A 12,874-nucleotide genomic window follows, 5' to 3' on the forward strand; every position below is an offset into this window, starting at 1 on the left:
TTTTTATGAATATTTTTTTCTCTGTCACTAGCTTTTTTTTTTTTAATAACTTTTCTACCAGCAATTGATCCTATTGGTTAATGATTAAAGAACTTTATTAATGAATGTAATTATTACTCGTGTTGCCATTATTACCAATGTATCAAAAATAAAGTATATATATTCTAAAGATATAGTTTTAGCTTGTTATATGATAGGATTTGACTTTGTGCTTTCATATTCAATTTTTATTTAAGTTTAAATATGTTTAAATTATTTTTAATTAGAGTGGTTTTTAAATTATTATTTATTAAAAAAATTATTTAAATTATTTTTATTTATTTAGTATCTGATGTTAGTCCTCCTCTATTAAGTGATGACGTGGTTGACGGACTGTCACATTATCACCAATAACGTTTGTCATGTCATCTAAAGAACTATTATGTGGAGATTTAGATGATGTGGCAGACACTGTTAGGTGATGATGTGACCGTTCGTCAACCAAATCATCACTTAAGAAAGGGAGACAATTAGACAAACGTCAAATACTAAATTAAAAAAAAAATTGTCCGGTATTTAAAACAAAAAATAATAAATTAAAAGGTAGTAATCTGAAAATCAACTTAATTAAAGGTAGTAATTTGAAAACTAACATAATTGAAGGTAATTTAAATATATTTAAGCCGCACTTGAATTTTTTGCAAAAATATCTTAATTCATGGCATAACATTTGTTGTTTTTGCTTCTAATTACAAGTATTTCATGTCTTCATTGTATTAATCTTCACTTTTTCCACTTCTTCATTGTCCACTATCTTTGTTGGAATTTTTGGTCCATTTTTTATGACAAACCAAAGTTTGAAGTCGACGAATTGTATGAATATTCGCATAGGCTCCTTCCACTCAGTGTAATTTATACCATTGAAATATGATGGTCTCAAAATAGGTTGTCATTCAGTGACGATTTTCATATTACTATCCCCAATTAGGTTGATTTTCATATTACTACCTTTAATTATGCCAATTTTTCATATTACTACCTATTAATATATTATGTTTTGTTTTAAATACTTGACTAATTTTTTTTCTTTAATTTAGTACATGACGTTGGTCCCCTCTGTTAAGTGATGACGTGGCTGACGGGCTGTCACTTCATCACCCAACAGTGTTTGTCACGTCATCTAAATGTCCACGTGGCAGTCCTTTAAATGACATGGCAGGACACTGTTGGACGATGACGTGACAATCTGTTAACCACCTCATCACTTAACAGAGGAAGACCAACGTTAGATACTTGAAAAAAAAAATCAAGTAATTAAAACAAAAATAATAATAAATAATAATCTAAAAACCAGTTTAATTAGAGGTAGTTTCATCATATTTAAGTTTTTTTTATATTAAAACAATATCTGAATAATCAACTATACAAATTAATTATTAATTATTGTATAAATAATGTTGATCGACATAAAAGAAATTTTATACTTCTACTATAGTTTGATTTTATTTATCAAAATCTATATTTTTGCATTCTTAATTAGTTAATTTCATGATGTAGTTTCGCAAGTAAAGAATATTAGTGTTTGGAAAAATAAAGTTCTCTTAACTTTCGGTTCTTTTATATAAAAAGGGTTTATAAAATAAGTTAATTATTTGGAACAATAATTGAAGTTTGTATATTTTTTTTTTGAAAAATATATTTTCCATAAACATTAAAATTTAAAGTTTGTAATTATTTTCTAATGGTTTTTTTTCTCTTAAAACAGATTTATTATATAAAGTCTAATTTTTATTACTTCTAACGAAATTATATGTTTCAAAATCATTTTTAATCAAACTTACAGTAACGAATATTTATTTATATAATACTAATAATCAATTATTAAAATAATTTAATTTTTTCAGTTTTTTCAAACAAATTCAAAATGTGTTCTAAGGATTTGAATTTGTAAAGAAGAAAATAAATTGTGTTTAAAAAAAATGGTATATAAAGAAGTATTATAAAAAATAAAACAAAAATTATATTATATTTTATAACCATATTATATTTTTGTATTTTTTGATTTTACTATTACACCAATAGCTAGAAACTTTATTTTAGACTAATTTGATTTGATGAGTAAAGTTTGCCTTATAATATTTTTCTATGTCGTGTTTAATCCTTATTTTATTTAAATTATGATATTTTTTTATTGTTTAATCCACTAATAGTATTTGTATTAGAATTCACATTTTATTTAATTTCAGGAACAGAATGTATATATATAGCAAATTAAAAAAAAAATAATAATAAGGGGTAAATTAAATGGGTAGGTTTCCGGGTCTAACAATTGTACAAAACACCATGACGTTGCCGCCATTACCGTTCTGAAACTAAAGCTGATAAACCCTAAACCTCACCAACTCACTGGTGAGAGAGTTCCGCAACCTCTTTCCATGGCCGTCAACGACGCCGATCAGTCCAACAGGGCTCACAGGAGTCGCCAATCCGGCGCCAAACACGATAAGAAGAAGTCCAAGAAGAAGCAGAAGCAGAAGCAGAAGTCCGATGGCGGAGAAGAGGATCCGAAAAGGCAAAACCCTAGGGCATTCGCCTTTTCTTCCTCTAACAAGGCCAAGCGCCTGCAATCGCGCGCCGTCGAGAAAGAGCAGCGCCGCCTCCACGTTCCTATAATCGACCGCTCATACGGCGAGCCCGCTCCATTCGTCGTCGTCGTGCAGGGTCCTCCTCAGGTGCCTCTTCGCTTCTCCTTCACTCAAGCTTAACGCTACTCAGTGCAATTTGTTGCTAATGTCGCCTTACACTGTTTCGTGTGTTTGGTTTGGTTTCAGGTTGGGAAGTCACTGTTGATCAAGTCTTTGGTTAAGCATTACACGAAGCAAAATTTGCCTGATGTTCGAGGTCCAATTACTATCGTGTCAGGTTTGTGATTATTTTTCTGTAACATTTTCCCACCTGTTCATCGATAAATGCGAGTTTCTCACTTTCTTTGGATTTGGTTTACGGTGATATTTGTATCACATTTCAGGGAAGCAAAGGCGGCTGCAGTTTGTGGAATGTCCGAATGATATCAATGGCATGATAGATGCGGCGAAGTTCGCAGATCTAGCGCTTCTTCTTATAGATGGGAGTTATGGTTTTGAAATGGTGAGTTATTTGTGAATGATGATAGGGTTGTGCATGAGTTTATACTAGTGAAGTTGTGCTACTGTGTGATTTTGAGGAAGTTAGGTTGGCTTTGGTTTTATAAAATAAGGATACTGTATTTTGAGATTTTACTTGTCTTGCAGGAAACCTTTGAGTTCCTTAATATATTGCAAGTTCATGGATTCCCAAAGGTCATGGGTGTTCTCACTCATCTTGACAAATTCAAGGATGCAAAAAAGTTGAGGAAAACAAAACAACGACTCAAACACCGATTTTGGACTGAAATATATGACGGTGCTAAACTATTCTACTTATCTGGTCTTATTCATGGAAAGTAAGTTCTTCCCAGAAATCTGTTTCGTTATTAAACAGTTTTTTCTTTTATACCTGCTAGTTAATGCTTAATAGTGTTTGCTAAGCTTTGTTACTAATTTTACTCAATAATACTGCCTTTCCTTTATTTAACAGGTATGTCAAGCGTGAAGTGCACAATCTTGCTCGATTTATTTCAGTCATGAAGTTTCATCCTTTATCTTGGCGGACTTCCCACCCCTATGTTTTGGTAGATCGTTTTGAAGACATCACTCCTCCTGAAAAAGTGCATGCAAATAATAAATGCGACAGGAAAGTCACCCTTTACGGTTATCTTAGAGGATGTAATTTGAAAAAGGGCAATAAGGTGTGTTCAACAGTTCTGCTATACTATTGCCTTTACTTGAAACTAAAAACAAATATTATTGCCTGAATCTAGAGCTTGTTGGAAGAATGCACTGGGGATAGTATCCTCAATTGATACCTGAGATGGTTCGGAGCAATAGCTTTTGATGATATATTCCTCATGTTATAGTTAGCTCAAAGTTCACAGAGTGTTTTCTTGTTTTAACTTGAACAATGCATGCTTTATCTGTTGACTCTGTTTGCATTACTGATTGTTAGCAACCAATTAGTCAAAAAGGGGGAAATGATATCAATGTGATTCTGATCTTAAATCTTAATGTTTTTTCTCTAATTTTTCATAATAATTTTGCTTAAATTTAATTTCAAAATATCTGCATTTATTTGATACATGTTTATCAAACTACTAATTATCTAATTTATTTTTTATTTATGCACTCCAGTGACCATTTCCCCTGAAATATCCAAGAACTCTTTCCTCCTCTTTAAGAGATTTGAATGTGTGTATATATATATATATTACACAAAAAGGAATTCAGTTATGAACTTATGGCATGGGTGTATTATGTTTATGCGCCCTCAAATATTGGTAGTTTAATCCGTATTTTGGTATTTGGAAATCAGGTGCACATAGCTGGAGTGGGTGATTATAGTTTAGCTGGTGTTACTGCTTTGCCTGATCCTTGTCCTCTCCCATCTGCCGCAAAAAAGAAAGGACTTCGTGACAAGGAAAAATTATTCTATGCTCCCATGTCTGGCCTCGGGGATCTCTTGTATGACAAAGATGCTGTTTACATAAATATTAATGACCACCTTGTTCAATTCTCAAAAGTTGATAATGAAAACTCTGCTATGACAAGTAAAGGTCGGTAGATGGTTTCCTTTTCTTTACCCTTTTCATTAAATCATATTGTGGTCATTTGGTGGCAGAATAGAATATATTTCATGCATTTTATCTTTCTTTGTGAAATCAAGTTATGATCATATGGTGCCAGTTCTGGTACTCCTTTTTTACCTGTATCATTTTAATATAATATAATTACCAATAACATTTTCAGGTTATATTGTGCATGACCAATAGTGTATATGGTTTACTTCAATTTCTTCCCTATTCTAATATTTTTTTAATTAATTTTTTTTTTCTCACATGCTCTTGACAGGAAAGGACAGAGATATAGGGGAGGTTTTGGTGAAATCACTACAAAATACCAAATACTCAATCAATGAAAAACTAGAGAACAGCTTTATCAATCTTTTTGGTCAAAAGCCAAAAGTGTCATCAGAAGCTTTAGCTGATGCAGATGGCACAGACAAGGATGTAGAACAGAATGTCAAAACAGTGGGTTTGGATAAAGAATCATCTGATCAGGATGATGACTCCATGACAGACAGCGAAGCCTCTAGTTCTGATGACAAAGATGATGATGCACCAAATAGTAATGCTGTGAACAGAGACCACCTGCAAGAACATATTGAGTTTCATGATGGAAGACAAAGGCGAAGAGCAGTATTTGGAAATGATGTTGATCAAAGTGATCTGATGGTGAGCTTTAAGCATGTGTTTGTTTTTTAATTCATGCCTCACTTGTACCCACAGAAATGAAACTAGATTGTTTACATAGGTTCTAGCTTATATTGAATTCTAGGGTAAGTTAAAGATCATGGAATTATTGACTGCAGTGTGAACAAAATTGTTTTTGCTTTTTTTAATGTGATATGTATGCCAGTTTGCATCGATAATGCTCTATTGGGATACTCATTGAACTGTAGGCCGCCTAAAACTCATTGAATTACAGACTGGGCATGAAAAAAAAAATATCGTTACTTTTGTTTCACAAGATATGTATGTCAGTTTGCATTGATAATGCTCTACTGGGATACTTGTAATTTTGGATTGACCTCATTGATAGGATTCAGAAGGAGATGAGGATGCTGCTGCCAGTGATGATGTAGAATCTTCTGATTCAGAATCTTCAGAAGATGATGAGGAAGATGACAACAATAATGATGACTCAAATGGTGCAGTTTTCTTCCTATCATTGTTAAGATTTATGTCTTATCTGTTTTTATCTGGCTGTATAAATGTGTTGTATTCATGCGCTCAATACTAGGTCTTGGTAAATACTGGTAAATCATCAATGTTCTTATCCCATGTTAATTTCTCTGAGTCAGTAACTTGTTACTGGAGGTTTATATTTTTTCTGACTTTTCTTTCTTGATCTTCCTCAGAAGATGACGCGAGCAATACTTCCAAGTGGAAAGAGTCTTTGGCAGAAAGAACACTCTCACGGAAGACTCCTAGTTTGATGCAACTTGTGTATGGTGAATCTACTATTAGTTCAACCACTATAAACAGAGAGAAAGATAATAGTGGGGATGAGGAAAGTGATGATGACTTCTTTAAACCCATAGAAGAAGTGAAAAAGGTTGGTCTTTTACTATCTTGCAGGACTTATACCAAATTTCTCACGTAATTATTGCTTTGTAATGTTTCTTTCCTGTTAATGACAGTTATAAAAGCAACATTTGAAATGTACATTTTGGTATATTTGTGGCCCTCAGATTATGTTTTTATTTGCTTCATAACTAAGGAACTATGTTTGCTTTTGTCTTTAAAATTTATAGCAAAACATGAGAGATGGATTTAATGATGATGGAATGGTCAACACTGAAGATTGTTCCAAGTGTACACAATTTATGGATCAGAGATGGGATGAGAAAGATAATGAGGAGATTCGCAACCGGTTTGTGTCTGGCAATTTGGCAAAAGCAGCACTCAGAAAAGCATTACCAAGAGCTAATGCTGAAGAGGAAAATGATGATGTCTATGGTGTCTTTGAAGACTTGGAAACAGGAGAAAAACATGAGAATGATCAGACAGATGATGCTTTTGCAGCAACAACACACAAGGGAAATGATTTGGAAGCGGAGGAAAGGAGGCTTAAGAAACTTGCTCTTCGTGCTAAATTTGATTCTCAATATCCTTTTCTCTCTCTTCATATTCATATTTAATATGAACATTTATTTCTGATAACCCCCACTCCCCTCTCCTGCAAAACTAATGTTTTTCTCAGCATAAGGGGGAATGACACGTTTACTGCTTCAAGGTTCTGACTCCGAGATTGGTAGATATATACATGTTTTATGTCTTATCTGCAGGTTAACAACACCCCCCCCCCCCCCAACACTAAAAAAAACCCCTCCAGAGATCTACCAATTTAATTAATGTTTTTCTATTGCTGTCTTGCACTTGTGACCTGGGCCTAGTGGTGGAGCTTCTTTTGGTTGAGTCTTTTTTGTCATTTCTCTTCTATCACTATCAATGCTTGATGTTTTTCACCATAATTAGGACTTAGGAGCCAAGCTAACTCAATGATGGATGTACTACATAGAAATCTTCATCAAGGCCCTATATTTTGTTAACAATTTGGAAGGAGATGCTTCTACTTTTTGTGTGATTATTCTGACTTGATTAAATTAAAAGCAAATTGATGGGAGTAATATGGCACTATATTTTGTTACCTTAATTTTGATTCACATTTGATGATGACTCTGGATCACCAGAGGAGGATGCTGGTAATGAAAATGAAGGCAAGCTACGTCATGGTCAAGCTAATGAAAGTAGCTATTTTGACAAGGTAAATTGCTTACATTAGGTGTCGACTACAATGTGATATAATATAATGGCTGCTAAATCTTGGTTTTTGCCAGTTGAAAGAGGAGATTGAACTCCAGAAACAAATAAATATAGCTGAACTCAATGATCTTGATGAGGCTACCCGATTGGAGATAGAAGGCTTCCGAACAGGGACATATCTAAGATTGGAGGTTCATGATGTTCCTTGTGAGATGGTTGAATACTTTGATCCCTACCATCCAGTATTGGTTGGAGGCGTTGGCATAGGGGAGGAAAATGTTGGATACATGCAGGTCAGTGGAATTTTTCAAAGAATAATTCTTTATATAGGTTATAAGTCCACAAGTGTTACAAACATCTGTAAGTCAATAAAACTATTGGATGCCAAAAATGTCCACGACCGGGGGTGATATTATAAGGGAAATATAAATTTATTCAAAGCAAAATTGGTTGGGATTTCTATTTGGCTAGGTTGTTTGATGCAATAATCTCAAGGACAAGATTTGTGTCACAATCACAAAACTTGTAGAGCATCAAAATGAGTATACTCTGTATTTAAATTTGAAATAGTGCTTATAGCTGTATACTAGGATGGTCTGGGTAGGACTTCCTGCTGATGTTAAAGACACAGAATAACGTCTTTGTTTTGTGAATGTTGGTAACACGGACCACCTATATGTAAGGAAAGGAATGTAATGAGCTGTTTGTTTAGGAGATGGGAAATTACCTTTAAAAAGTGTTAATTGTTAATTAGAACTTAAGCAGTCTTGAGTTTATTTTGTGAAGTTGATTGGAAGTTGAAACTTTCTTGTCTTTGTGTTTTCTTTGCTTCCAGACCAGGTTAAAGCGGCACAGGTGGCACAAGAAAGTTTTGAAGACTAGAGATCCAATTATTGTATCTGTTGGATGGAGGCGTTACCAAACAACCCCAGTTTATGCCATTGAGGATAGCAATGGAAGGCATCGCATGCTAAAATACACCCCAGAACACATGCATTGCCTTGCTATGTTTTGGGGCCCTCTTGCTCCTCCCAACACTGGGGTTGTAGCTGTTCAGAATTTATCAAACAATCATGTAGGCAGTACATTCCTTTAAGTCCTCTCAAACTTTGGGATGTTTATTTTTGTAATTTTTTCGTTTTGCTTTATTCCTGTCATAATTTTGCTGTGCCTGAGAGGATGTATTTTGTTTATCAGGCTACATTTAGGATTACTGCAACTGCAGTTGTACTTGAGTTTAATCATGCAGCAAGGATTGTGAAGAAAATCAAATTGGTTGGTTATCCATGCAAGATATTCAAGAAGACAGCAATTATCAAGGATATGTTTACTTCAGACCTTGAAGTAGCTCGGTTTGAAGGTGCAGCTATTCGGACTGTCAGTGGGATCAGGGGGCAGGTCAAGAAGGTCTGTGAATTGTCAATTTTAGACAATGGCTTATATATTATAATGATGATTTGTTGTGGCAGTTTCAATGGGATACTTGTAGTTTGCCATCTATTTTGTGTTAAGTTATTCTTTAATCCGGCAGGCTGTAAAAGAAGAGCTGGGTAATCAACCAAAAAGGAAGGGGGGGCAAACCAAAGAAGGAATTGCTAGGTGCACTTTTGAAGACAAAATTCTGATGAGTGACATTGTTTTCCTGCGGGCATGGACTCAAGTGGAAGTTCCTCAGTTTTATAATCCATTGACAACAGCATTGCAGCCTCGTGACAAGACCTGGAAAGGAATGAGAACTGTTGCAGAATTGAGAAGAGAACACAATCTTCCTATACCTGTAAACAAAGATTCACTTTACAAGGTATGTTCTAGACTAGTTTGATACTAATAGATCCTTCCCCTTTCTGATGCACTTTGAAACATTTTTCCTCCTTACGGTTGTCTACTTATTCCTTTTTACCTTTCTTTTGGCAGAAAATTGAAAGAAAACCTAGGAAGTTCAATCCATTGGTGATTCCCAAATCTCTACAAGCAAGTCTTCCCTTTGCATCAAAACCTAAGGATGTACCCAAGCGAAAAAAACCCTTACTCGAAGAGAGAAGGGGAAGGGGTGTTGTCATGGAACCTCGAGAGCGCAAAGTTCATGCTCTTGTTCAACACCTCCAGTTAATAAATAATGAGAAGGTAAGTATGTCAGCTGATAGTTTGTTTGCTTTTGTTATTTGAATTTATATCCCAAGATTTCTTAGCTGACTGAAATTGACTAGGAATTATACTCCGATTCTAAAAAAATCTCTGCCATTTTATTTGATGGCAAGTCTATTAATTAAAATTGAGGGTGCCTAAACTTAATACCGTAGATTTGCTGCAGCTTTATTTTTTCCATTGTGAAGCTCTACTTTTGCGTGCCTTTTGATATGATCTGTTATCTGAGCCTCGTGCAGATGAAAAAGAGAAAGCTGAAGGAAGAGAATAAGAGGAAAGTGCTTGAAGCAGAGAGAGCAAAAGAGGAGCAGTTGTCGAAAAAGCGTCGGAGAGAGGAAAGACGAGATAAATACCGAGCGCAAGACAAACAGAATAAGAAAATGCGGAGAGCAGAGGTTTGAGTTTACGACTTGAATTCGTTAAGGTATAAGAATTTTGAAGACCAGGAACCACCACCATGTAAGAAAATAGAAAGGTTCATTTCATGCTCCTGGAGCAACATATGTACATTAGGTAAATTAAAGGAGCAAATTTCAGGTATTCAAGCATCATGTAAGATGGTGTTTGGAAATGGTGCTACTGATTGTGGAATCACGGGCAACATTGATAGATTAAAAAGCTTGAGAGGGAAGTTAGGGAGCAGAGAATTAAGCGTGCTTCGGTTCGGTTTCAAAGTCAACATGTACTACAAATTTTGGCCTGCTAATTATTAGATAAAGTTGTTTTACGTGTTGCGAGTTATTACTTAGGTTCGTAACCCTCCTGAAATATCAATTTTGAACGAGTCCCTTCAACTTTGCTTGTGTAAAATATTTCAAATTCCTTGGAAAATTAATTTATATTGTTTTATGAACTGTGCTTATGAATTTATTTATGATATATAACTAAAGTAGTTTACTTTATTTTTAAACCAAGGCAAACATTTAAAATTATCATTGATGTATCAAGTATATATTTTAATTTATTATTTTTTATATTTAAACACTCGGGTAAAATATGAAATTGAAATGTTTGATTATACATTTTTTATTTTGTTTCTTATCAATCATATAAAGGTAAAATTATTAACAATACTTTTATGATTACATGATTTAAAACTATATTTAAATCTTGAATGAATAATTTGGTATAAAAACATATCTATTTAAATTGCATATAATGGGGAAAACTTACCATATTCATTTTTTTTAATGTATTCATCCCATTATTTAAAGGAATAAATTTCATATATCTTTATTTCTTTATCATTTTAAAAAATACATGCATACATTAATTTTTTTATTTTTAAATTTAAATTATCTTTAAATAAAATTAAATCAAATGCCATATGCTTTCTTTGTAAAATAAATTGTTGCTCATCATACACAAAATCAAATTGTAATTTAAATTGAAGATTAAATTTGTATTTAAATACATTTTGGTCTACAAAATATATTAGAGTTAATCTAGTCATTCAACTAAAATCAAAATTTAAAGAGTATTTTATCTCTTTGCGCTAGGGTTAAGGGTTTATATTCAATCATTATACAATAATTTCAAAATTTTAGGAGATTTTTACCTATTATTATTAGGTATCATATTAAAGATAATATTTTTTTTACTAAGAAAGAGTTTCAAACTAATTTCGATTGACTAGGAGATTGACATACTTGGTTTTATACTACATACACTTCTAAAAATGACTTAATTTGTTTTGTGTTAGAAATATGAATTGGACTAATTTCGACCTGCTATAAATATTGACCTGATTGTTTATGATTCTTACTTGCTCTACTATTGGCCCGATTAGTTATTTGTCTCTATTAGGGATGACAAAAATATTCGTACTCGTGAGTATTCATAGATAAAATCTGCCACGAATAATAAATAGATGGCTTAAACAGATATAAGTATTCTTTTACTTGTTTACAAATAGGGGGATAGGTACGGTAGTATCCATATCCGTGGGTACTCGCTAAAAAATATTACTTAAATATTCATATTTTTATCTTACATTTTTATATTATTTTTATATTTTAAAAATAATTATTAATTACAACTTCAAAAATTAATATAATTGTTTATCTTTAATATTTCAATATACTTAACATCAAATACAAACTTAAAATTATTTATAGTATTTTTTAAATTTTTAAAATAATTCATAAATATCTATGGATACTCATATGTATTTATAAAATTCACGGATACTCATTAAACAGATACCCACGCAAGCATGAGATGGATTTTTATTTGACATGGCAGGTACGAGTATTCTACTACTCACCCCAAAGGATCCCATTACCATCCTTAGTCTCTATCTAGCCTAACCCGAGAAGTTCTTATTGAAAATTACCTGGGAGGGTACAAAAAGTAATTAACAATATTTAATTAAACAAAACATAACAATATATATATATATATATATATATATATATATATATAAAAGATAGGTCAAATGATATCGATTTAACTTTTACCAACTATTAAATTATAATTTAATTATATACTCAATAATTTAATATTAAATGTGAATTTTTTTATCCAATTATAAAAATTGATATTATATTAACTTATACATTCATGTCAACTTTTTTAAAATTTAACAATAATTTAAAGGCAATCAAATTGATATGTTTTATTATATTTTAAAATGTATATATTATGTCAATTTTAATATAAATGAGATATTAAATTATTTTAGATTAATATGAAATTATATATATATTATATATAATTTAAAAATAAGAAATTTTTAATCTAACGGTGAATTTTTAAAAATAATTATTAAACTTAATATTATTGAATAATGTAATAATTGATAAAAGTTACTATGTTATCATTTGATTTCTCTCAATTTAAATATAATTATTTTTTTTGATTTCTTCTATTATATATGTTTTCATTTAATTTCAAAAATTAATTTTAAAATACTCATATAATAAGTTTTTATCATGCATGGCACATGTCAAAATCTAGTTAATACTGATAACAAATATATATGTAATAAGAATCCCATTCTCTCCTAGATGTTAAAAAAAATTATGTATTCGCGGATAATTTAAGTATTAAATTTTAAATTATTATTTTTAAAAAAATTATGAAAGTAAATAAAAATTATTATTAAAATGCTTTAAAAATTATTTATTTTTAAAAATAAATACTCATGATAATATGTAATTATTAAAAAAATATGTGGATAGTCACACAACACAAATATGAAAATAAATACGATGTATATATTTATCCGACGTAACAAGTCATGAGGACTACCAATTATGCTGATTCCCTCTCGTAGTAAACAAGGGCTTA

The 12,874-nt window shown here is 31.9% G+C and overlaps 1 protein-coding gene across 1 annotated transcript; it reads left to right on the forward strand.

Annotated features, from left to right (window-relative positions):
- The first annotated feature begins 2,287 nt into the window (after positions 1 to 2,287).
- LOC109800165 (P-loop containing nucleoside triphosphate hydrolases superfamily protein) lies at positions 2,288 to 10,436 on the forward strand. Its single transcript, XM_020360895.3, has 17 exons — positions 2,288 to 2,711; positions 2,811 to 2,901; positions 3,008 to 3,126; positions 3,270 to 3,460; positions 3,595 to 3,805; positions 4,426 to 4,666; positions 4,962 to 5,344; positions 5,712 to 5,820; positions 6,031 to 6,227; positions 6,427 to 6,779; positions 7,340 to 7,439; positions 7,513 to 7,731; positions 8,274 to 8,513; positions 8,636 to 8,845; positions 8,970 to 9,239; positions 9,353 to 9,562; positions 9,823 to 10,436. The coding sequence occupies exons 1-17, from the start codon at positions 2,415 to 2,417 to the stop codon at positions 9,982 to 9,984; spliced, it is 3,603 nt and encodes a 1,200-aa protein (XP_020216484.1). The 5' UTR covers positions 2,288 to 2,414; the 3' UTR covers positions 9,985 to 10,436.
- Positions 10,437 to 12,874: the final 2,438 nt, after the last annotated feature.

This window comes from Cajanus cajan, chromosome 8 (genome assembly GCF_000230855.2).
Source record: "Cajanus cajan strain Asha chromosome 8, NIPB_CcT2T_4, whole genome shotgun sequence".
NCBI lineage: Eukaryota > Viridiplantae > Streptophyta > Magnoliopsida > Fabales > Fabaceae > Cajanus > Cajanus cajan.